General features: G+C 37.3%; 1 protein-coding gene across 7 annotated transcripts in view; it reads left to right on the top strand.

Moving 5' to 3' along the window:
- The first annotated feature begins 3,150 nt into the window (after window positions 1-3,150).
- LOC113057582 (rap guanine nucleotide exchange factor 2-like) overlaps window positions 3,151-22,909 on the top strand; it is a 103,732-nt gene continuing 83,973 nt past the window's right edge. For 4 of the 7 annotated variants that reach the window (XM_026224988.1, XM_026224990.1, XM_026224993.1 and 1 more), the window contains exon 1: window positions 3,728-3,796. In XM_026224988.1, the coding sequence (XP_026080773.1) occupies window positions 3,728-3,796 (69 nt within the window). Of the gene's footprint in view, window positions 3,797-22,909 lie in introns of all 7 variants that reach the window. The other 3 variants (XM_026224989.1, XM_026224987.1, XM_026224991.1) reach the window with 2 other exon arrangements.

Genomic DNA, 22,909 nt, shown 5'->3' with positions numbered 1-22,909 from the left:
ACAGTGCAGCAAATAAAGACACATTTAATATGGTTTTACAAGAGTTGTTAAATTGTTATATGTATAATAATTTTTTTAATAAACACAAACCAGCATTCAAGAATCAGGTCATATTAAGCCTCACATCATATTAAAGAGCTGATCATCTCGTTGTGCTTTATCGGTATGCACTAAATGTCTTTGCTGCAGATATGGAGAAGAAACAAAAAGAGAGAAAATGTTGAGACAATATTCACTGAATTCCAGTTTATTCTTAATTTAACAACCGGCAACCCAGCAGTGAGGCTATGAGTGCGTATAATTAGTTTATATCTCACCTGGTTCAGCGGGAACAGTTTGTTGTCTTCCTCGCTGTAGGCACCATGTGTGCTGTGGTTCCAAGCAAGCTTCCCGCAGGTCAGTTGAGACTGATTCTGCCTGTGTGCAAGCATTGAACTATTGATTACTAGAGGAGAAAAGCTTCCTCACCATCCACTCTACACACTTCCTGCCAGTGAAACCCATCACCATCTACAGTAATAGGGGAGCTGCAGGTAATCTAACCCTTCCCTCCCTGGTTACTGGATCTCACCATGGGCTGTGAGTCACTTTGTCCAGCACAGCTGATTGAAATCTGTCAAGCTGATACAAAATAGGGCAGGGGGATAATAATTCAGACAAATGCAGAATGGCAATACAATCAAAACTAGTCTTTGCAGATTTGTAAAAAAAACAAAAAACAAAAAAAAAAACATGTTAAACAAACACAAAGTTATATTCTGATCCTAGAAGAGACATTGCGATACATATGATGTTCTTGGGTCATATAGAGTAAGTTCTCATTTTGGGGCAGGCTAATTAATAGCAACTACAGTATATTTAGTACAGTTCAAATGTTTAGGGTTGGCAAAGCAGTGTTTATTTGATAAAATATATACTATAATATTTTGAAATGTTATTACAATTTAAAATAACTTTTTTTCTATTTTCCTGTGATGGCAAAGCTGATTGAATGGATTTTTACCACTGTTTTAGCCAAAATAAATTGTAAGCACATGTAGCCCATATAATAATAACCTCATATTGTTTGCTGATCGTCTGTTGAGTGCGGTGGAGTACTGCAGACCCCAGCCCACATCTCCGACGAAGCAGTGTCTCGGTAACGGCGGGCTCGCGTGAGGTGCAGGCCGGAAGAGGTAGCTGAGATCACTCGTGGCATCTGGAGATAACGGGCCGACCCCAATGCTGTGGGGGAAAGAGTCCAACCTGGGGAGGAAATCTCCAATGCCGTCTGGACCTTCATGGCACCAACAAAAGATCACTACTCACATTTGTAAACTTACTAATGATTAAATATAGTTTCCCACTAAAATAGATTCTGAGTCGTTCCTGAAATTCGTTACCTGTAAACAGTATTCTCTTTCCAGATGAACTCTGAGTTTCTCTGTCTGCTTGAGAAGGTGTAGTGTCCTGTTGAAACTTCTTCATCATCTTCACTTTTTTAGGTTACCTAGGTCTTAAAACTTTTGCCAGATCTGAAAAAGAACTGAAAAACAAGCCCTGGCCGGGAGGTCGCTCACGCGCCGTTGCCATGTTTGGTCTCCACGAAACAAGTGTTTAGTCGGGATGTATTATACAGATTATTTATTAATCCAGTCAACACAGATTTTATTTAGTACATGTCTTTTAAAATAAATAAAAAAATCGCCTGATTTATAGTTTTCTTCTTGACATAAAAAAATAATTAAAGTAAAATTTATAATAAATAAATACCCTACAGAAAAATAAAGCAGCCACTGATCTATAATATTGTTTCATTGGCAACCTAAATAATTTTTGGTCCCATAAACTTAATAATGAAATAAATGTATTATATAAACTTATAAATAAATTCAAACAATGTCTTTAAATTGCTTTTGTTGATATAAAAATATGGCTTTAATTGAGTCTCAAAATAAATGTTCGTTTATTTTAGAATCGTCAACAGTCCAGACATTTGCCAGATGACAGGAAATGTGTGTTACAGTTTTTCAGAAGTGCTAAAACACATATCTTGCAACCATCACTCATTTTCTCGAAACCTTTATCACAAATATCAAATATCCAAATACTCAAACTAAATTCACAAAACCCCTGACTCTTCCATCAAAATCAACAATCACTGCAAAACAATTTCACCTGTACTGAAAATCAGACAGATCATACACACGTGAGTTACAATAATAAACACTACGGAGCAAAAAATGGAGAACACAGAACATTACAAAAAAAACTTATATTGTATTGAGTAAACTATTTTGCAATTCTGTTAAAAAGTATAATAATTGCAGCTGAGTAAGGTGAATATATTGTATAGGCATATACTAATATTTAATAGTATTAATGTTTGTATATTGTATTTAGCATAGCCTACTGCAAAAATACTGCAGTCCAACTGCAAAAGCCAAAAAATGTCAAATAAAAAGCTATATGAATAGCATGTTACAGTACACTCAAATACTGTAAGCTGTGCAATTGCAAAATCAGGGTCAATGAGATATTCATTCTGTCTCAGCATCATGTCTTTGTGCTTGAGTCCGGCCTGAGGACTTTGTCCACATCACAAGTAATGTTGTCTTTTTTGCTAGACAGAAAGAGAGAGAAAAAGAAAGATATAAACTCTGGTCTGATAGATCCATTTGCATTTATGCATTTAGCTGAGGCTTTTATCCAAAGCAACTTACAGTGCATTCAAGCTATGCATTTAGATTTTGATTTATTTGAAACCACAACCTTTTGCGCTGCTAACGCAATGCTCTACCACTGAGCCACATGAACAGCCTTGATAAAACTCTCTAAACCTGTTGACAACTGTTTTAGTTGTGTTTAACCTTTGCCGCTTGTGTTTAGTTTGCAGCACAAATGCATCACAGTGTAAGTGCTTAAGTGAATGAAAATGTGAAAAAAAAAGTTCATTAAATTTGCAAGTAGAACTGCCTGAACGTGTTTAAGATTTAGCAGAAAGAGTGCCTTATTCGACAAATTGGTTTAAGCTAGCGAAAATTTTGTTCAGAGATCGGGGTTTAGTGTTTTAGCAATTCAGAAAAACAGGAATCCTGCAATACCATCTTCAGCCAGTGGATGGAGACAAAGCACTATGTGCTGTGGGTGACTTGTTCTGTGGGCGCGTTATTGTGCTGAATGGACTCGCCCATGAAACCTCTTGAGGCGGTCGGTCACCATGGTGGTGGCTTACAACAGCGAGCCCAGACGCAGACCATCCGTCGCGTTTACACGCTAAAACACTATTTATAAATGCTTCCTTTGACCCTCCGCTGCTTTGCAAATGGCTTAAAATGGACAATCACCTAACGCATGGATTACACATTGTTTTGAATTTGAAAAATGAAGAAGATGGAATAGCGAACAAGGGACAAAAACGGAATGCTGAAAAATGCAGTCGTCTGCGTAAAACATAGACGCTCCGCTTGCCTGCAAAACCCTTCATTAACACAGAATCGAATTAACAAGTCCCAACATTTGACGCTTCAGTGGTTGGAATAGGAAAAGCAGACTGTCTGGTTTTGTAGGATTGGGACGAGGGACAGTAAGAGAGCTCCTGGCTTAGGTTGTGGCCTGGGGACAGGCTCTCCTCTGCAGTTGCTGCGACCTGAAAACGTTTTTGTACCATTAACGTTATAAAAAGCCACTTGAGAGACTCGCTTTGGATTATTTGACTTAACTGTTGTTCGCGACGGGTTTGAAAACCATGGCGTCCTATGTGGATAACAGTTTTCGGCAGGCGGTGATGGTGAATCCTTCAGACAGGACGCAACAGGTCAGAAAACAGTCTTTTAAATCATTCATTATGTGCACTGGTGGCTGTTAAATGTTACAGTATGCTGTGTTACTGCTGTTACCAATATCACGTGCATGATGTGCTTCTCTTTCACAGTGGTGACAGTGCAACAGTTTTTTTTATTTAGTTTAAATAGCTTAGGTTAAGCAGTGAAGTGAAACGCAATGGTATGAATTAATATGTATATATGTATATAATTGCCCCCAATCAGCTTATAATGCAGACACATGCATTTTCTCTTTACTGTTTTTGAAGTCTATTACATAAACATGAAGCAAACGGTTGTAAACTTTACATATTTCACAGCTACACGCCTTGTCAGCTCGGCTTTGCTTTGGAAACAGTTTAAAATGACATACAGCAGTGGTTTTGTGTGATTTGAGGCAGAACTGATGTTTAGTTATAGGGGTTAAGAGCAAAATATTAAGCTCTTGTGGTTTGAAAGGCGTTGCGATGACATTGTGTCTGCTTGGTATAATATTAGTCTCCACCCTTTTGCGTGGCTTAGCCGGTGTGACCGACAATTATTCGTTTTTCAGCAGGGCTGTCGATATATGCAAAAGTCGAGATGTATTTGCTGTTCAGTTTATGTTATTTTTGTTCCCCTGAAGTGTTTGTATTGTATTGTCTGTGATGACTGTGAGAAGCTACGACAACTAATCGATAACGCGTCGGGCATTTAAAGTGACAGGCTGCTTTGTCAGACATAAAAGAAGCTATTCTTAATTTGATTTGCCCTCTATTTTTATGTTAGGTTACAATTTACAATATTAGTTTTTTTTTTTCTATTACCGAAAACCACCAAACCAGATCATTATTCTAAGTGCATCTGAGGTCATTGTTATCATAAAGTGGAAATAAATTATTCGTGTTTTGTTCGTGAAGGAAACAGTGTTTGAATAAATCACGATTCTCGGTGCGGCACAGAATTAACAAAACATTTCTTCAACAAAAATAGATGAACATCACGAATGAACAGACAGTATGATGCGCATAAAATATTTGGGGGGTGCTACCAAAATAATTGATAATTGCTGGATGTGCATTCATTCAGTTATTGAAATATTGTGAGTTAATTTAGGTTGTTCACAAACAAAACCATTACATAACAAAACAGTTAAATGCCCATTCACAGCCCCCACAGCAATGCTGTATATCTATATCTATAACTCTTGCTATAGTCAGTTTTTGAAAGCAGTCACAATTTCGGAGAGCGAAAAATTAGTCAGTGGATGGAAGTGAACATGAATGATTTGTTCACTTTAAAGATTTGTTCACAAACCAAACACCACCAATCAATACTAATGAAATAATGTGTCGGGGCACTTTAGGGTGAGAGGCTGTCAGAGTGAAAATAAGCGATAAGATTCTTCTTCCCTTCTGCTTAATTTGATTTGGCCCCCGGTTTTCCACTTTAATGGGTTACGAAGATTCTCCTAAAGATTATGTGTGTTTTGCTGAAAATATTGTAAGCAGCTCAGTCAGTGTATAAATCTTGAGTTCACTTTTATACATGAATAATAGCAAACCAGCCGGTCTGCTTCACATATGCATGCTATTAATCACACGATAATCTTATAATCTCACAAAGTTCCTGTTGTGTAGAAATAAACATGTTTGCTCATTAAGCCTTCTACATCAGATTGGGCTCCAAGATGTAACAAACTGATTGTGAAATAATTATTTTAGTGCAATGGGGAACAGTCACAAGAGTTGCTTGTACCTGGATTTAAGCATTACAGACAATAGAGGCACTTGAGGGTCAGTATGGTATTCATTAGTGAATGCAACTCTGTGCAGCTGCATATCTTAGAGATTACGTGATATTCCATGTCTGCTCCCATTGATTGATGAAGCCTTTAAACCATCTCGGGTCACTTCAGAGTTGGCCTTTATTCAGCTATCCCAATACTTCGGTCTGAGCGTCCAGCATGCATGTAAGTGAAACCCCTGAAACCAAAATGCACCACACCTTAAGTTCACAATTGAAACAGTTACTTGCATGTTCACAGAATATAGCATGATGTAATCTCAGTCAGTTCATGCTGACTGAAAGAAGCTGTTCTATGAAGTGGGCTAGAAGACATCCTTTAAGTGTAAATAATTTTTTTTTTAGGGAATGTCACTGGCTATTCTAATGGAGCTTGAAGCTCATTATGGCTTAATGGCAAAAACCTCAGTGCTTTGCATTAACTTGCTGATGGTTGGTGTAGATCTTAATGGGACAATTCCCCAGTTGGTATAGGCGATGTGGGGGAATAGTGAAGGGTGTAGCTTCTACAGCCTTTGGGATGCTATTTTCAAAAGCAGGGGTCAAGGAGACCATAAACAGCCTGATGAGACTTTTTGCAGAGGGCACATCTCTTATTGTTCCTAAAAGCCACATAGTGAGTATTAGGTAAACGAACAAGCTAAATATAATCCTTGACAAATCCAGGAGAAATTTGGCTGTTTTCTTTTTCTCTGATGCCAACAAACTGGTCATCTTGGACTGATGGTTTCCTTCCAGGCAGACTCCTTCCTTCCTTTCACAGTGAGAGGAAGTGCATCAGAGGGTTGTAAGAGCTGGACAGAGCTTAAGAAATCCTTTTTCTTGTTTGTTAAAAAAAACAAATCTTTTTAATCTTTACTAATGAAGCTATGTTTATATACATGTGAGTCAGTGAGCTGCTGGTGTCTTCTGAGTTCTTTTAAGAGCAGAGGCATATGGTTGAATCTTTGTCAAGAATCGCTTAGATTATGCCTATTAAAAAATATTGGTAACACTTTAGATTAGGGAACACATATTCAGCATTAATTAAGAGTTTGCCCTCAGTAAACTCCTAATTTGCTGCTTATTAATAGTTGGTAAGATAGTTGGTAAATTTAGGTGTTGGGTTAAATGATCTACAATATGGTCATGCAGAATAAGGCATCAATATGTACTTAATAAGTACCAATAAACAGCCAAAAATCTAGTAATATGCATGCTAATAATCTACTAGTTAATAGTGAGAACTGGTCCTTAAAAGAAACATCTCATTACAGCAATGCGAAAGTTGTGATATATTTTTATTTACAAAACCAATAAATCTTATAAAATGTTCTAAACAATTAGTTAAACGTGATTCAACATATTCAAAATCTGTAGACAGTTTTCTGGCCATCCTCGCTGTCTAAACATGGTTTTGTCTAAGAACTGCTTTTCTCTGTTTCTGAATATTGCATATCATCGTCTTAGTGTTCTTTGCCAAGTGAAGTCACGTGATGAATGGGAGTCATTGTCTTGACAGAAGTGCTTGGACACATACTGTACATACATAAACGTACGCAAACAAAGAGTGGTTTCAATGATATCTCCGTTTACAGAGGAAGAATAGACAGACTGGCTGGAGAACATAAACAAATGATGACAACTGTCGCGTTAATACCAGATCATGTGGCACGTCTTGCTTCTCCTCTGTCATTGACTTCTGAGATAGACCCTGCTCGGCTTCTGTTAAAATCGGCCAGCCACTGGGTTCTTTTGTTTCTTCAAAAGCAAAATATGAGGAATGGCTGAAGTGGGAATATCACTATAGTATTTGGAAGGCAAAATAATTGTTTTCACTAGAGCATTCCACTCCAGTTACTGGACCAACAGCATTTGACTCTGTGCGTCCTTTTTAGTTTTGGTAGAAGAGTCTAATAAGCTCATCCAATGACATGGAATGCAATATTTGAATGCTCCAGTGGTTATCACGTGGTTAATTTAATAACAAACTTTAAAAAAAGGCTCATCACAAGCTACAGTTCGTCACATTACTTTGTGTTTTACCTGTTATGCGCTAGTTGTCTGCTAATGGAAATGTATATCTTTCTAAAATTCTTCTACTGTTCAAAGGTAAGAGGCCCAATTGCTTGCTTCTGAGATTTTGCAGAGAAATAGACTGCTTGTAGAATATTGATAAGAGTTATGGAAAAACTACACCTGCTTGTTTAGTGACGTTTGTTCTGATCATATCATTCTGCTTTCCAACTAGATTCTACTTAATGATTCTGGTTCCTCATCAATTCCATTAACAGCATTGCTTTATTTCCAGCTGGACTTGATGTAAGTTCCAGTAAGAACAGCTCTGACCCGATAGTGTTAGTGAGTCACTAGACCGATTCAAACCAATAGCTTGTGCCACACGAATGGCTTGTGAATCATTTTGACTTTTTTGTTGTTGTATGCAACCAGTGAAAACATTGATTTTCTCTCTTTTCACATCCAGTTCAGACTGCAAGCTCGCAGCTCAGACAAAACTATGTCCTTGGCATTAATGCAATAGCGGCATAGGAATAGCAGTACAGATAACACGTTAACAGTATTATGCAGATGTTCAAGAAACTGAACGCCATGAAAATTCCTTTCCAGTATTATTAAAAAATATATGAATAAGAACCATTTCTTGACTCTCAATTCTGTTTCCAACATCCTTAATACAAGCTCAAGTCGAAACAAGAGTGAAATGGGGTCATTAATGAATATGAATGGGTGTCTTGGGGTGTAGGGAGAGATTTAAATACACTACTTGGGCATCAGTAGTGGTTGGCGGCCCATGTCCCTTCTGGTGGTTCTTTTGATCCTAGGATTGGGCTTCTTGTGTCAGAGGAGACTTATCCTCATCCACGCTTACAGCGGATCTCTTTGATCTTCTCTCCTCTGATCCATTTGTTAGGATCTCTTTCTGTGATCTTCCTCTATGGATGAAACCTCTCACTCTGAAGCTGCAGAAAAAATGCACAGAGATCTCTGAAGCATGATATGGCTTTCCACATTATGATAATTATGATATACACATCATGCTTTACTTAGTATGAATATTGCTATTGTTATTGCTCAAACTTAAGGGTTTTTCAAAACTCTTAAACATTCAGTTCACCCAAAAATGTCAATTCTTTCATCATTTACTCTCCCTTATGTTGTTCCAAACCTGTATGAGTTTGTCTTCTGTTGAAGAAAAAGATTGAAGAATGTCGGTAACCAACCAGTTGACGGTAGCCAATGACTTGATAGTATGGGGGACCTATTTTTATCTATTTTTTGTAAGTGTGTTCAACCGAAGAATGAAACCTATAAGGGACTGAAACAACTTGAGGGTGAATGATGACAGAATTTGTATTTCTGTTAGAACTATCCCTTTCCTGAACTGTGAACATATCTCAGGTGCTTGTACACTGTTTTTAATTATTAATAGTAAGGTAATTGTAATGTTTTTGAGATTAATTTAGTTCCTTGTTGCTTGTGGGATCCTTCAATGAGGTATGGCAGTACAGCTGAGTGCATTGGTGGTTGTGTACTGTGTTTTTTATTCTTTTATTGCTTATATCTCCCATAGGACTCTAACAAACAAAAAGCCCAGACAAACATTCAGTTGCATGACAGAAATGTCAAGGCTCTCAAACACATAGCTGCAGTTACCGAAGACATTCTGTCTGATAGAAAGAAAAAAGGAAAACATGCAGACAGATTTCAAGGGTGCTGATGGTACAATGCCACCGTGTATTGAAATAGCTACTCTGCTCTGGGTAAAAGTGGCCTGATGGCAACTAATCTGGGACTAGCTCCTCTGAAATTAAATCCTGGCTATGTGTATTAGTGGAGAAACTACAAAACTGGTCTGAGATCAGTGTTTAAAGGTAGCTTTAACTGTAGTAATCCTGCCTGTCCTATACCATGTTAGCAACTGTGAATGTAGACCAACACATTAGCTGATTAATTACCTGATTATCTGCAGTGTGCTAAGGTTTGTTTACAAAAGCTCCCTTCTTTCAGTATGTAGGCCAGTGTCCACAAACGTGATATCCAATCTGAATTGTCCTGTATTTTGTGTGTGTGTGTGTGTGTGTGTATATATATATATATATATATATATATATATATATATATATATATATATATATGTGTATATGTGTGTGTATGTGTGTGTGTGTGTGTGTGTATGTATATGTGTAATGTGGTTAGTCACATTTTCAGTGTCATTACAAGTGCCAAGAACTAACAATGACACGCCACTGGTGCTAACTAATCCAGAATAATCAAATTCTTACTGAAATCTCTGATGGTTTGACTTTTATTCTACCCTCTTGCATGGGGATGGAAGAGCTGTGTTGTCCCTTGGGTGATTGTTCACCTGGGATGAACCTATGGGTGGGTTCTTCATGTGATGTCAGTCTTCTAGTATCCAGACTACACAGACTGATTTTCCCAGGTGCACCTTAGATTGGTGAAATGATGCCTCACCTCAGCTCACCAGGTTTAGAGCAGCTTCTCCTCAGCTCTGCTTTTCATTTCTGTAAGCCGAGATAATGTGTACTTTTGTTTGCCTCATGGACACTGATGGCAGAAACTGTTACAGATGAGTTTGAGGTACATTTGCACAGTAGTACAGCATTTACCTGGGGCTTATAGGGGCTTGTTAAGGGGTGAACAGTATGTCCAAAATACATACCTGGATATTGCAAAACTTTGTAGTAATGTCTAGCTATATTTTGACTCGCATACAAAATCCAAATGCTTTCGTTTTTATTTTCTGGCATGAGTGCAAGAACAGCCATTTCACATTTATGCTACCATTCAAAAGTTTAGGGACAAATAAATGCTGTTCTTTTGAACGTCCTATTCATCAGAGAATAAAAAAAATAAGTTGATTTTAAATTTCATGGCATCAGCACATCTCAAGTTGTGACAAGGCCATGTTTACTAGGGATGCACCGATCATGATTTTTCATGGCCGATTCCGATACCGATTTTTTTACAAGCAAACTGGCCGATTCCGATACCGATACCGATTTCCGTTTTTTTTATTTTTATCTTTTAAGCAACAAACAAGAAAGAAGGGAAGTGTGCATAAACAAGAGATTTGGTATTTAATAGGCCAAACTGGCTTTTGGTTATTGAAAACAATAACTGTAACCATCTGAAATTAACAGCAGTAACTGCACAGTAAGTAGCCTACATTCAATACAAGCATAGATGGTACAGACATCAGCATTTGGCTTTGCTTTTTGAATTGGGTTGAAACTACATAGAACTGGCCTTAAATAAAAGATTAACTGTAACCATGTGAAACTGCATAGTTCTACAATCCAAACAACACAATCAAAACACATTCAATAACATGTTTCTTAATCAGCATTCAGTATTTTAGTTTTTAAATTTGGTTTAAAAAAAAAGGTCTTTACCAGTGAGACTAAATAAAAGTATGCTATATAAATACATTTTCCGAAATGTTAAAATCAAATAATGTTGGTGCGAATAAAACAAAGATACAAAGCGTTTCATTCATCCAATTAAAAAAAAAAAATTAGGGTAAAGATTCACTATATTTTTTTACTTGAGCCAATGAAAAATAAATAACTTATTGTCTGAAGTAAAAAAATATAGATGTGAATCATTACCCTAAAATGTTTTAATTGGATGAATGAAACTTTTTTTGAGTGTGCTATAGCAGGTGATTTTTAAATCAAATAAAGTCTATGTAATTTTAAGGTAAAATAAAAATAATCATCCTAATGCAGAACTGACGTTTATTTCTGGCTTTTCAAACGTGTATGCAAGTTCTAATAATAATAATAAAAAAAAAAAAAAAAAACATTTCAGTTTTGTCACAGTTTAGTCCGTTTCGTTTCTCATCCAACACGTGAGAAGTTGAGCTGAACTTCTCTTCACGGTCCACGCGTGTTCAGGGCATGGACCGGTACAGTATATGCTCGCGCAGCTTCAGTGCGCGCAGGAAAGGGACTCTTATTTGTGCATCAGTACACCAATGGCTGATCGCTTCCTGCTGTCTGTGCCTCAGACATGAAGCTCTGCACTTCCAGTACTGATCGGCTGCCTGTGTCCTGCACACAGATTTCGAAATACTTCCACACAAATGACATAGCGAACGATTACAATGTAGTCTGTGACTCTGTGCACGCGAGCGCACTTCCGGAAAAATCGGCCGGAAAAAGACCAAAATTCCGATTTATGGCCGGTCAACCGGTGATATCCCTAATGTTTACCACTGTGTGGCACCCCCTCTTCTTTTTATAACAGTCTGCAAACGTCTGATGACTGAGGAGATGATTTGGTCAAGTTTAGGAATAGGTATGTTGTCCCATTCTTGTCTAATACAGCCTTCTAGTTGCTCAGTTGTCTTTGTCGAATCTTCCTCTTTATGATGTGCCAAATGTTTTCTATGGGTGGAAGATCTGGACTGCAGGCTGGCCATTTCAGTATACTGATCCTTCTTCTATGCAGCCACGATTTTGTAATTGATGCAGTATGTGGTCTGACATTTGTCATGTTGGAAAATACAAGGTCTTCCCTGAAGGAGTCGAAGTCTGGATGGGAGCATATGTTGTTCTAGTACTTGGATATACCTTTTAGCATTGATGGTGCCTTTCCAGATGTGTAAGCTGCCCATGCCACACTCACTCATGCAACCCCATGCCATCAGAGATGCAGTCTTATGAACTGAGCGCTGATAACAACTTGGGTTGTCCTTGTCCTCTTTAGTCTGGATAACATGGCGTCCCAGTTTTCCAAAAAGAACTTCAAATTTTGATTTGTCTGACCACAGAACAGTTTTCCACTTTGCCACAGTCCATTTTAAATGAGCTTTGGCCCAGAGAAAACGTCTGCATTTCTGGATCATGTTTAGATATGGCTTCTTTTTTGACCTATAGAGTTTTAGCCGGCAATGACAGATGACACGGTGGATTGTGTTCACCGACAATGTTTTATGGACGTATTCCTGAGCCCATGTTGTGATTTCCATTACAGTAGCATTCCTGTATGTGATGCAGTGCCGTCTTAAGGGCCCGAAGATCACGAGCATCCAGTATGGTTTTCCGGCCTTGACCCTTACGCACAGAGATTGTTCCAGATTCTCTGAATCTTTGGATGATATTAGGCACTATAGATGATTATAACTTCAAAATATTTTCTAATTTTCTCAGAGAAACTCTTTCTGATATTGCTCCACTATTTTTCGCCGCAGCATTGGGGGAATTGGTGATCCTCTGCCCATCTTGACTTCTGAGAGACACTGCCACTCTGAGAGGTTCTTTTTATACCCAATCATGTTGCCAGTTGACCTAATAAGTTGCAAATTGGTCGTCCAGCTGTTCCTTATATGCACATTTAACTTTTCTGGCCTCTACATTTTTTGGAATGTGTAGCTCTCATGAAATCCAAAATGAGCCAATATTTGGCACGACATTTCAAAATGTCTCACTTTCAACATTTGAAATGTTATCTATATTCTATTGTGAATAAAATATAAGTTTATGAGATTTGTAAATTATTCCATTCCTGTTTTACTCACAATTTGTACAGTGTCCCAACTTTTTTGGAATCGGGTTTGTATTATACAACAGTATTAAGCAGCACGTCTGTTTTCAGCATTGATAATAATAAGAAATGTTTCATGAGCAGAAAAGCAGTATATTAGACTGATTTGTGAAGAGTCACGTGACACTGAAGACTAGAGTAATGGCTGCATCATAGGAACAAATAACATGTTAAACTTTATTTCACTGCATTTCTTATCAAAGAAATGCTGTCTTGGTGAGACACATTTTTTTTCAAAGCATTACAAAATCTGACTCTTAACTTTTGAACAATCTATATAACACAAGAGGTAAAAATGACTCATTAGGTAACTCAAATAGGAAGCCTAATGCATTTGATATGATTGAAGCCGCTTGCACTATGTCTTTTCTGTAATTTGATGAAGCTTTAAATGAGAATTTTGAAAGGCAGCAGGATCAGGGTGACACTTTTGCATCCGTTTTCCCACCGTTCTGACAAATCACTCTAAATGAGGACAGAAAGGTGGCCTACACAGCTAGTTAGATGGATCTTTTTGTGCTAAGTATCAGCAGCATCCTGCTTGCATAGTTCATGCTGTGCACCTTTTTTTTTTTTTTGCTTGTTTTCTAGCTTAAAGATAATGTGACACTAAGTTAGTGGTCTAAGATCTTGTTTGGTAAGCTTTGCCCTGTCACACTAAGCATTATTGTGTGCCTATTTTTGTCCTTATCCCCTATGTCTAATAAAACCAATTAGCTTAAGCCCATCTTCACTGGTCTGTTTGTATTTGATCAGTAGAAAGCTTTGAACTAGGTTAGGAACAGGCGAGCAGAAAAAAAGCCCTCCTGTTGGCCCCGTCACAAACCTCTGCTGTGTACGTAATCCAGATTTTCTTTACAATAGCAGCTCATAATCATCCGCACAGTGACAAGGTCCACCGCTAATATCTCAGAACTGAAAGCTCTCCAGTAGCAGCTGATAAATCCCGGATATGAGTGTTTATGGCATGTGATTAAGTAATAAAGGCTCACTGGTTGTTTAAAGCTGTTTGTTTTATTCATACGCTCTGTTATATCACCTTACGCTATCGTATTACACATCTGTGATTATCGGCTTTTGCTCATGACTGCCATCTCTGCTTCCTGATACATGGGCGTCCGAGCGCAATTGTAGACGTGTCCACCTCACACTGCGCTTTTGTGTCAAGAGCATATTGTTCATTAGCATAATCACCAGTGATGTCTAATGGATAGCTTTTTAAATCTGCGTCAGTGTTCGTTTGGCATAATGCTAATGAGAGCCGCTTGTGGTTGTAGTAAGAGCGAAATAGGGCAGCTTTTCATTGGGACGGACCCCTCCTCATGTGGGTCCCATCAGCTTTGTGTCACCAGTGCGGTTTCAGTACAGTGGAGCCCTGGGGAAATCAACCAGCGCTTGTCACAAATAATCAGCATCATTGTAATTATTCTGTCATGTTGAGGAGTTACTTACTGTACTCCACTTGGACTTGTTCAGTAGGAAACATTAAAGTTTAAAGGCTATTTTAGCGAAAATGACATTTATGTAACCAAGACAGACATTATTAATGAAGTCAAGGCAGGTTTTGATATGTGTGAGTTACAAAAGGAGAGTATTAGCAGCATGTTTATACTTCTTTTTCCCATACAATGAAAGCTTATATTGACCGGAGGCTGTCGAAATCCAAAATGCACTGTAAAAATGATAAAATGCACCATAAAACTAATACTTTTGTTCAATATACTATGTCTTCTGAAGCCCTTTGAAAGCGAAGAAACAGATGAAAATGCATGTTTTCTCAAGTAAAAATCTCAAAAGTGCAATTGAGATTCAAGAGCTACTCCTAATTTATTTTTCTTTTATAATATGTGTTGTTTGTCCTTGTTTTTTCCCTTTTTTAAGCTTTTTAGCTTGACAGTCTCTGGTTGTGATGTGTTTTCATTGTATCGTATTGAACAGAGAATGTGAATGTCCTTCAGAATTTCTCTTTTTGTGTTCCACTAAAGAGAAAGTCTAACAGTTTGGAAGAACATGAGATGGTAAATTAAAGTCCAAACTGTTTCTTTAAATTTGAGTGATTAGTGAAATTATTGAATGTATCAATGTTGTTTTTAAATTCTAAATAGTTCCCATAAGCTAGACAGGTCCTTAAAAAAGCTCCAGGGAAACAGTGACATCAGTTTCCCTTTTTAAATTCAATTGTGGGCCAACATCCCGAGGATGCAGTCTGAAATAGCATGATGTGTTCTTTAGACGCCTTCGCTGCAAGCTTCCAGGGTGCTATTACACGATTACTATGTAAACAGGAAAGTGAGCACTTTGTTGACTAATTAAGGGAACAATTGGAAATGAGGGAAACCACTCAACAACAACAACAACAAAATATGTTCATAGCCAACTGAAGTACAATTCCTTTGTTTTGCTCAGTTCTTCGAAAACAGCTTTATATAGTGCATGCATTATATAAAGGTTGCAACATTTCCTAATCCAGTTCATGGCAATGAAGTTGATACTAAAAAGAAATAAAGAAGTGCATAAAAATAAGCAGTCAGTGTGCAAGCAAAATTAATTGGTCAATACTGAGTTGTGTTCACCTGGTTATTTGAGTCTCGAGTCTTTCACCATTTTTATGTATTAAAAAATAATTTTAAAAGAATGCCTTTTGTGAATTGGTATGTTGTAAAGACAGATTAAACTATTTGACTAGTTGAGTTTATTCATAAACATACTTTTGTTATTTAATGTTACTTTCATGACGCTGTTGCTTATAATAAATACTGTTATATATTAAAATAAGTTGTATAGATTTTAAAGAATGATTTGTTTGTGAAACATACATCATTAGTCCTTATAATTCTTTACATTTTTATAGCACTTTTCTAGGCACTCAAAGTGCTTACATATACTTGAATAGAGGTGGAAGCATGCAAATGTGTGTTAATATTCCTTTCTCTTTCCTGAACAATGTCGCATTGAAAACAACACCCACAGGCTGGTTTTCACAACGCAGCCATACCTCATAAGCAAATTTCTCTCACAGACTTGACAAGGTTATTCGATCCTAGCTATACGTATTATCTGTTTGAACCATGAGCTTTTTGAGGATAGTTAGTCCAGAGTTTTCTTTTACAAGTATTTCTCCTCCAATTTATATTCTGTGCCTCACATTGTGTTCAGAGGAGGAGCACTGTGTGGACCCCACAGACCTAAAATATGCAGCCAAATACTTTGAATGCTCAGAAAAGCAGCTCTTTGTCTCTGAGTTCCCCAGCAACCGAGTGGACTAGAAGAGAGAAAGAATTCAGTTGATCCACTATTGTCATTGCCTAAACATGGGCCAGTAGTGGTAGAGATTTTTCTCTTGGAGAGTTGAAGGATCAGGGTGGGGGGAAAAGGAGCTCAGCTGAAAAGACTGGCTCGGAAACAACACTGTTGACGCAACACTGTACGAAGCCCTTGGCTCCTAACTAAGACTCGCTCCCCCTCCGCTGCCCGGGATGTGCTACATCATCAGAACTCAGCCGAGTTACGTTGTTCCGCTTGTGTCAGCATCGCTGATTGTTCATTTAATTGTCAGGGGAGAGAAAGAACAGCGTGCCCTTCCATATCTCAAGTCCATTTTATCCAATTATCCCATCTGCTATATGTTGATGAAGTTATGTGTCAGAAGAGCACAGTGATGATGTGTCTGAAACAAAGGACCTCACAGAGCCCTTCCACATTAGGATGTGTATTATTTTGTGCAGAATCTTATTCTTTAGTCAGTTTTTTTTTTGCTTTCTCACCTTTATTTTTTCCTCAGTGTTGTTAACTCACAGCTAAAATTATTACAAATGGTTTTCTTTAATTGAATAAAATATAAATATAAGATTCAAAATGTAAAATAAAAAATAAAAATACAGAAAATAAAGCTGCAAAAAAATTAAAATAAATAAAAATATTAAACCAAAAAAAAAAAACCTAAAAATGTATCAAATAAAAATTAAAATAAAAGCTGAAATATAAAAATAAAAGCAAAATATTCAAAATATTAATACATACTGAGATAACACTATATATTTCTTCATAACATCACAACTTCTGTTGTCCAAGTGGATGGTGACTGAAATAATATAAAATGTATTATAAATAATAAAAAAATAAACCTTAATGAAATAAGTCTATGTATCTATCTCATTATATTCCAGATCTTCTGAAGTCATACAGTAGCTTTGTAAAGATTATTATTATTTATAATAATAAAACATTATTATTGAAAACCACCTTAAAATTTGGTCTTTTCCTCAAACAAAACTATCAGAAGTCTTGGAATATAGGCATGTGTCATGTAGGCGGCTTTTATTGCACTTTTATAGTATTCTATTGTTATTTTTGGAGCTTAGGATGGACTAAACGTACTATTAAGACAGAAAATATAACCTGCTGCAAGAACAACATTAGGATGGTTTTCTTTTTTTAGGTGAACCGTCCCTTTAAGAAGTTCAAAAATGTGCTTTTATCTCTCCTCTCTTCTTGAGCAGATCTTGCCAAGATAAATCTTTGAACACCGTTATGTAATCTGACGGGTAGGAATAGAAATCTTTGAGTTGTTTGACGCTGAAGCGAGCATGTGCACTTCTGCTGGATGTTTGGCATTAATCCCAGTCGAGGAGTGCTGTGGTGTGGTTGAGTGTTGGTTTTTACAGCTCCTCGTTGTTTGAACCGTTATGTAGGACCATCTATCAGTGTGGTTTCGGGCCACTGGGACAGATCTCGCTTTGTGTTACAGTGCCTTATCATTGATGAAAGGGCACAGATAATGTCTTTCTAATGTGATCTGGTCATAAGTTTTCCAGCATCAGTTCAGTTCTTGTTTTGCAGCAGAAAAATAAACGTCCGCTTTATTAGACATAAATGTGACCACGGGACATTTTTATTTTCATGACATTGTATTAACTGTCAGTCAGCGATTGCACACACACACACACACACACACGATAAGGCTGAAGTTCTCTAACATGTCAGACCGTGATAGTAACACTGTAGAATAGGGAACACATTATAGTCATTATTGACTGATTCTTTTCCCTGAATAAACTCCTTATTTGCTGCTTATTATTATCTAGTAAGATAGTTGTTAAGTTTAGGTATTGGCTTGGGTTAAGGGATCTAGAATATGGTCATGCAGAATAAGGCATCAAAATGTATTTTATAAGTATTAATAAACAGCCAATATTCTAGTAATATGCATACTATTTACATATTGGCTGTTTATTAATAATTCTGAAAATAAAGTATTTGCACTGTGATGTGTACAATTTTTATTTTATTTTTTTACTTTCCACTTTCTATATCAGGTTTGTGTGCTAACTCTGTTCTTTGTCTCACTGCATGACATTTATTAAAATCTCCTCATTTGAATTTTTCTCTTCATCTTTCTCACTTGATCTGATCCAGGAAAGCTCCTGGAAACAGTGAAATAATAATGAAGGCAGCTAGTCATTGATGTAACGCTAGTTGAAAAGAATGCTGGGAGCAAGAAGTCTTGTTTTTGGAAGGAAGCGTTTTAACGGCACATCTTCTCATCGCCGTCCTCGCTGGCTTCCGCCTCCTTGTTCTGCATTATTTAACGCGTATGTTCTGCTGCGTGATGATGGTGATGCTCACAGATGTCTGGCCCATTAATGAGACACTTTCTTTGCTGTTCTGTCAAAGATTGATGTGGTTACGGTAGTTTACTGACAGAGAAATATTTTCTTTTTTTAACAATTAAACATCGAATGGTTTTAACATCTGTGACTGCATATTTTTGGATGATCCAGTAAATTATGCTTTGTTTAGTGAAAGGTACTTCTAATTGCATCTTATTTGAAACTTTATGGCCACAAACCAAAAGATATGATTGGTGATAAGATACGAATGATATGCCATGGACTAAAATGGCTCCAAATGTGGATAAAATGAACAGTTTAAAATATAGTTGAGAATCAGCAAATCATCCCAACTATTAAAACAAGTTTTGGATGTTTCAAATGAAGCTGAAATATAAATGTAAATATTTAATGAAATGTTGCCTTTAACTGAAACAACTTTAAGTACCAAAATTATTAACTGAAATAAATCAAACACTAAAAATAAAATTATTTAGAAATATATAAAAAACTAATAATAAAAAACACAAACTTATTTAAATGAAAATATAACCTTAATTAGTTTCATCAAAAACCTTAATTTCTTTTTGACTGAAAAAATAAATATGTAATCATGGATGACATGGGGGTAAGTAAATTATCAGGAAATTTTTATTTGAAAGTGAATTTATCATTTACGTACATTCGCTTCTTGTTAAACCAAAATAAGTGTATCTGGATTATTATATATATTTTTTTTTAATATCCATGTACAATCCATGTTTCTTTGTTGCTTTCACATGTATGGGTTACGTAAATCAGTCCTGCCCTCTAACAGCCACATATGCATTGGTTAAAAAAAAGCAGATTCGTCTGTCGTTCATGTGTCATATTACAGAGGCAGGTTTAAAAATTTGAGACCATTATTTCATATGTTTTTGCTTGCAGCTTCATCCTTATGAATATTGCTAGGTTGTCAGCATAGTACATGAATACTGAGCATGCATTTCTGTTCATCACAGTTGTACGTACAATAGTAAGGGATCTCAGAAAAGTGTTTTCAGCAGACACAGCATCCAGACATGGTAGCTGCTTCAGCTGTGTCTCAGAACGACTCTTGACTCGACAGCGAAGTGGACAGACTGTTAATTATTCACACGTATTTACAGCATGAATAATGCAGCCTCTGGCAGGACCAGCTCTCCAGTCGCTAGCGCTGCACTAACGGCGCGGGAACAAACACAGCTCGAAAGGTGTTGACTCGACAGCAGGAGGTGTTCGAGCAGAACCGAGACCTAGCACCGTCTGCCTTGTCATCACTTCCTGTTTTTGTCTCTCTTATAGGCCATTGCGAGATATTTAATTCAGTTTTCCCATTTCCTTTCAATCATTAGTGCATGCTTTCAAAAGAAACGCATCCTAGCGGTATATGTACACCCCATTTAAGGGGTTGGATGAAACCCAGATCAGTTTCAGCATGTGATGTGTCAGTGTACCAGCTGCTTGGTTGTCAGAATAAATGTCTGTAGACTGCTGCAAAAGCACCTGCAGTCTAATCACACATGCTACACAGAAAAGCTCGCCTCCTGCTGATTTACTTTCACATAGACTGACAAGGCCGGTGTGTTTATTCCCCTGTGAATTACACATTTTGACAGACGAGGACCGTGTGCGTTTAAGGGTATTTCTATATGAAATTGGATGCAGTGTATGTGAAGATGATGAAAAAAAAAACAAACTTTTTGACTCCCACTCAACTTCAACTCTGTGTGCCAAGGTTTTTTTTTTTTTGTGAGAAAATGTGTTTCTTTTTGTAATTTTTTACTTAGAAGCGGCAAATTTTGGCAAATGATCTGAAAATGTCAATTACAAACTAGTGGTTATCAACAAGGGGTCTGGGGGCCAATAGGGGGCCTCAGCAAACTTCCATTGTGGGCACCGAAAAGTCTTAAAATAATTTACATTTAGTTATATCTAAATAATAAAAAAAAAAAAAAAAAGTAGACATATCAGGTTACATAGAAGTGCCTTCAAATGTTGCTTCAGACAAAGGGCATTGGAGTCAGAAAGGTCAGTTATAAACAGCTATACCAGCTAATATTTAGCTGTTTTGAGATTATAAGCATGACCAATAACTGTGTACTCTTAACTTATTAAGAAAAGTGATAGTGCCTCCTAGTGTCATTTTCAAAATCTTGTCTATGTATAATAAGCAAATTACTGAACAAATGTGTAAAATAAGGGCATTGTTGCAGTTCATGCTTTGTCATTAGATTGCTTTGTATTTGAACTGGCATAGTACAGTCAAACTGCCACACCACTGTAGATACTAGCATCAAGATTTGAAAAACCCATGTTCGTTGAGCTGGCCACATATATTTGGTTGATATGTGATGGCTAGCAGGCTGTTAATATTCATGAATGACAAACAGCGGAAGATGATGTCATTGGAGCCTGCATCTGATTAGCATTAGCAGTTAGCATAAATACACCCTCAGTGATTAAGCTCTTCACAGCGCAGCTTTTTTTTTTTTTTTTGTGGATTTTTTCCACACCAGTGAACATTTATTGTTAGACCTCTCCAAACTGAGAAATTTTGCCACTTTAAAGCTGAAGTCACTCATGACAGTCTGCCTGTAAGGCAGCAGTGGTGTCTGGAGTGCGTCTGTCTTTTTTATTTGCTTGATGCGACTCTCTGCTTTTGTTCTTATAGGATTAGAGCTGCCAGTTAAAGACATGATGCTAAGCCCATTCACATGCTTCCAGCTTTCCTCTTTCTGAGCTGCATTTGACTGCATGGGTTCATGGCGGGGTTTTTACATTGGCAGTTTAATCTGTTGTTTAGCATCGGATATGCACACTGGGGACAGCATTGAGGAAATATTAAATGTCACCAGATCAATGAACGGTTTAGATGTAGCCTGCCTCAAGCATACAAAAATAGGTTTGTTGACACCATTATGAAGTGTATCATTCTGTCTTTACATTGTTGGATATATTTTGAAAATTTATCTGACGGCTGTAACCATAACTGTTGGGACCAAGCCGGCTGTCGTTGACCGTATATTCAGTTGCTAATGCTAGTGACCTTGTTTTTGTTTGTAAAGACTCCACCTGGTGCTATATGCTGTTCTACGGATAAAAATACCCTTAAGAGCCGCACTGTCAATAGGGTCTCAAGGACAGTGCAGTGTGAGCACAGTTGGCTCGGGGAACCCAATGACACACACTCTTAAATGCTACACTGAGTGATCTATAGGTTGGCATGTGCCCCCGTGGTAATTATACTGCTGACCTGGCTTAACAATGCATACTCGAGAGCTCACATTAACATAGCTGTCTGATCAAAAAGACGTGCCGCATTTCCCTTTGTTCTTATTCTTTGCGGTATATTTTTGCAATGCAGACCAGTGATTTCTCTTTTGGATGCAGTACAGGGAATGTTGCCATACTTCTTGAGACTTGAGACAAATAGCAGTAACACCCTCTTTAGAGAGCCACGCATGACCTCACGGTTCACTTTGGCTGTCTAGTTGACAAATCACTTTAGGCTAATTAAAATGTGCAGACCTTTTTTTGGCACGTCCAAGTTTGCTTCCCTTGCTAATTATTTTTTGCTTTTGGTCTGGTTAATTTACACACACCTGTGTGAGCTTTTATTTGTCTATGTAGACAGATTTTGGGGCATTTTGTGATTTTTATGAGCAATTTCTGAGTGCAAAATGTTTTTATACCAGACGTTTTCAATGTAGTGGATAGTGCATGTTCTATTAATGATCAAAGTTAAAGCCAATAATACAAATAATAATAATAATAGTAGTAATAAAAAAGTGGGGATGGGAGATATATTGCATGCGATTGTCACGTGACAGAGCCGTAGATCACTGACAAGCTACGCAATATCGCGTTCATTATCGCAGATGAATCGCCTTCGATAATGAATGTGATATTGCGTAGCTTGTCAGTGTGAAAATAGATTTTGCAGCAAGTTTTTTTTTTTTCAGTGTACCGTTTCTCTATGTATGTGTTGCTTGTGTCTATGGTCTTGAGAGATCTTCATTTATCTATTTCACTTTTATAAGACAGGCCCTCGCTTCATCTTATGTTTATCATCCCAGGAATCTCGATCATTCCCCACAGCCACAAGCTACACAGCCTTTC

This window comes from Carassius auratus, chromosome 39 (assembly GCF_003368295.1).
Source record: "Carassius auratus strain Wakin chromosome 39, ASM336829v1, whole genome shotgun sequence".
Classification (NCBI taxonomy): Eukaryota; Metazoa; Chordata; class Actinopteri; order Cypriniformes; family Cyprinidae; genus Carassius; species Carassius auratus.
The sequence above is the reverse complement of the archived record's forward strand: the minus strand, read 5'-3'. Positions and strand labels throughout refer to the sequence as shown.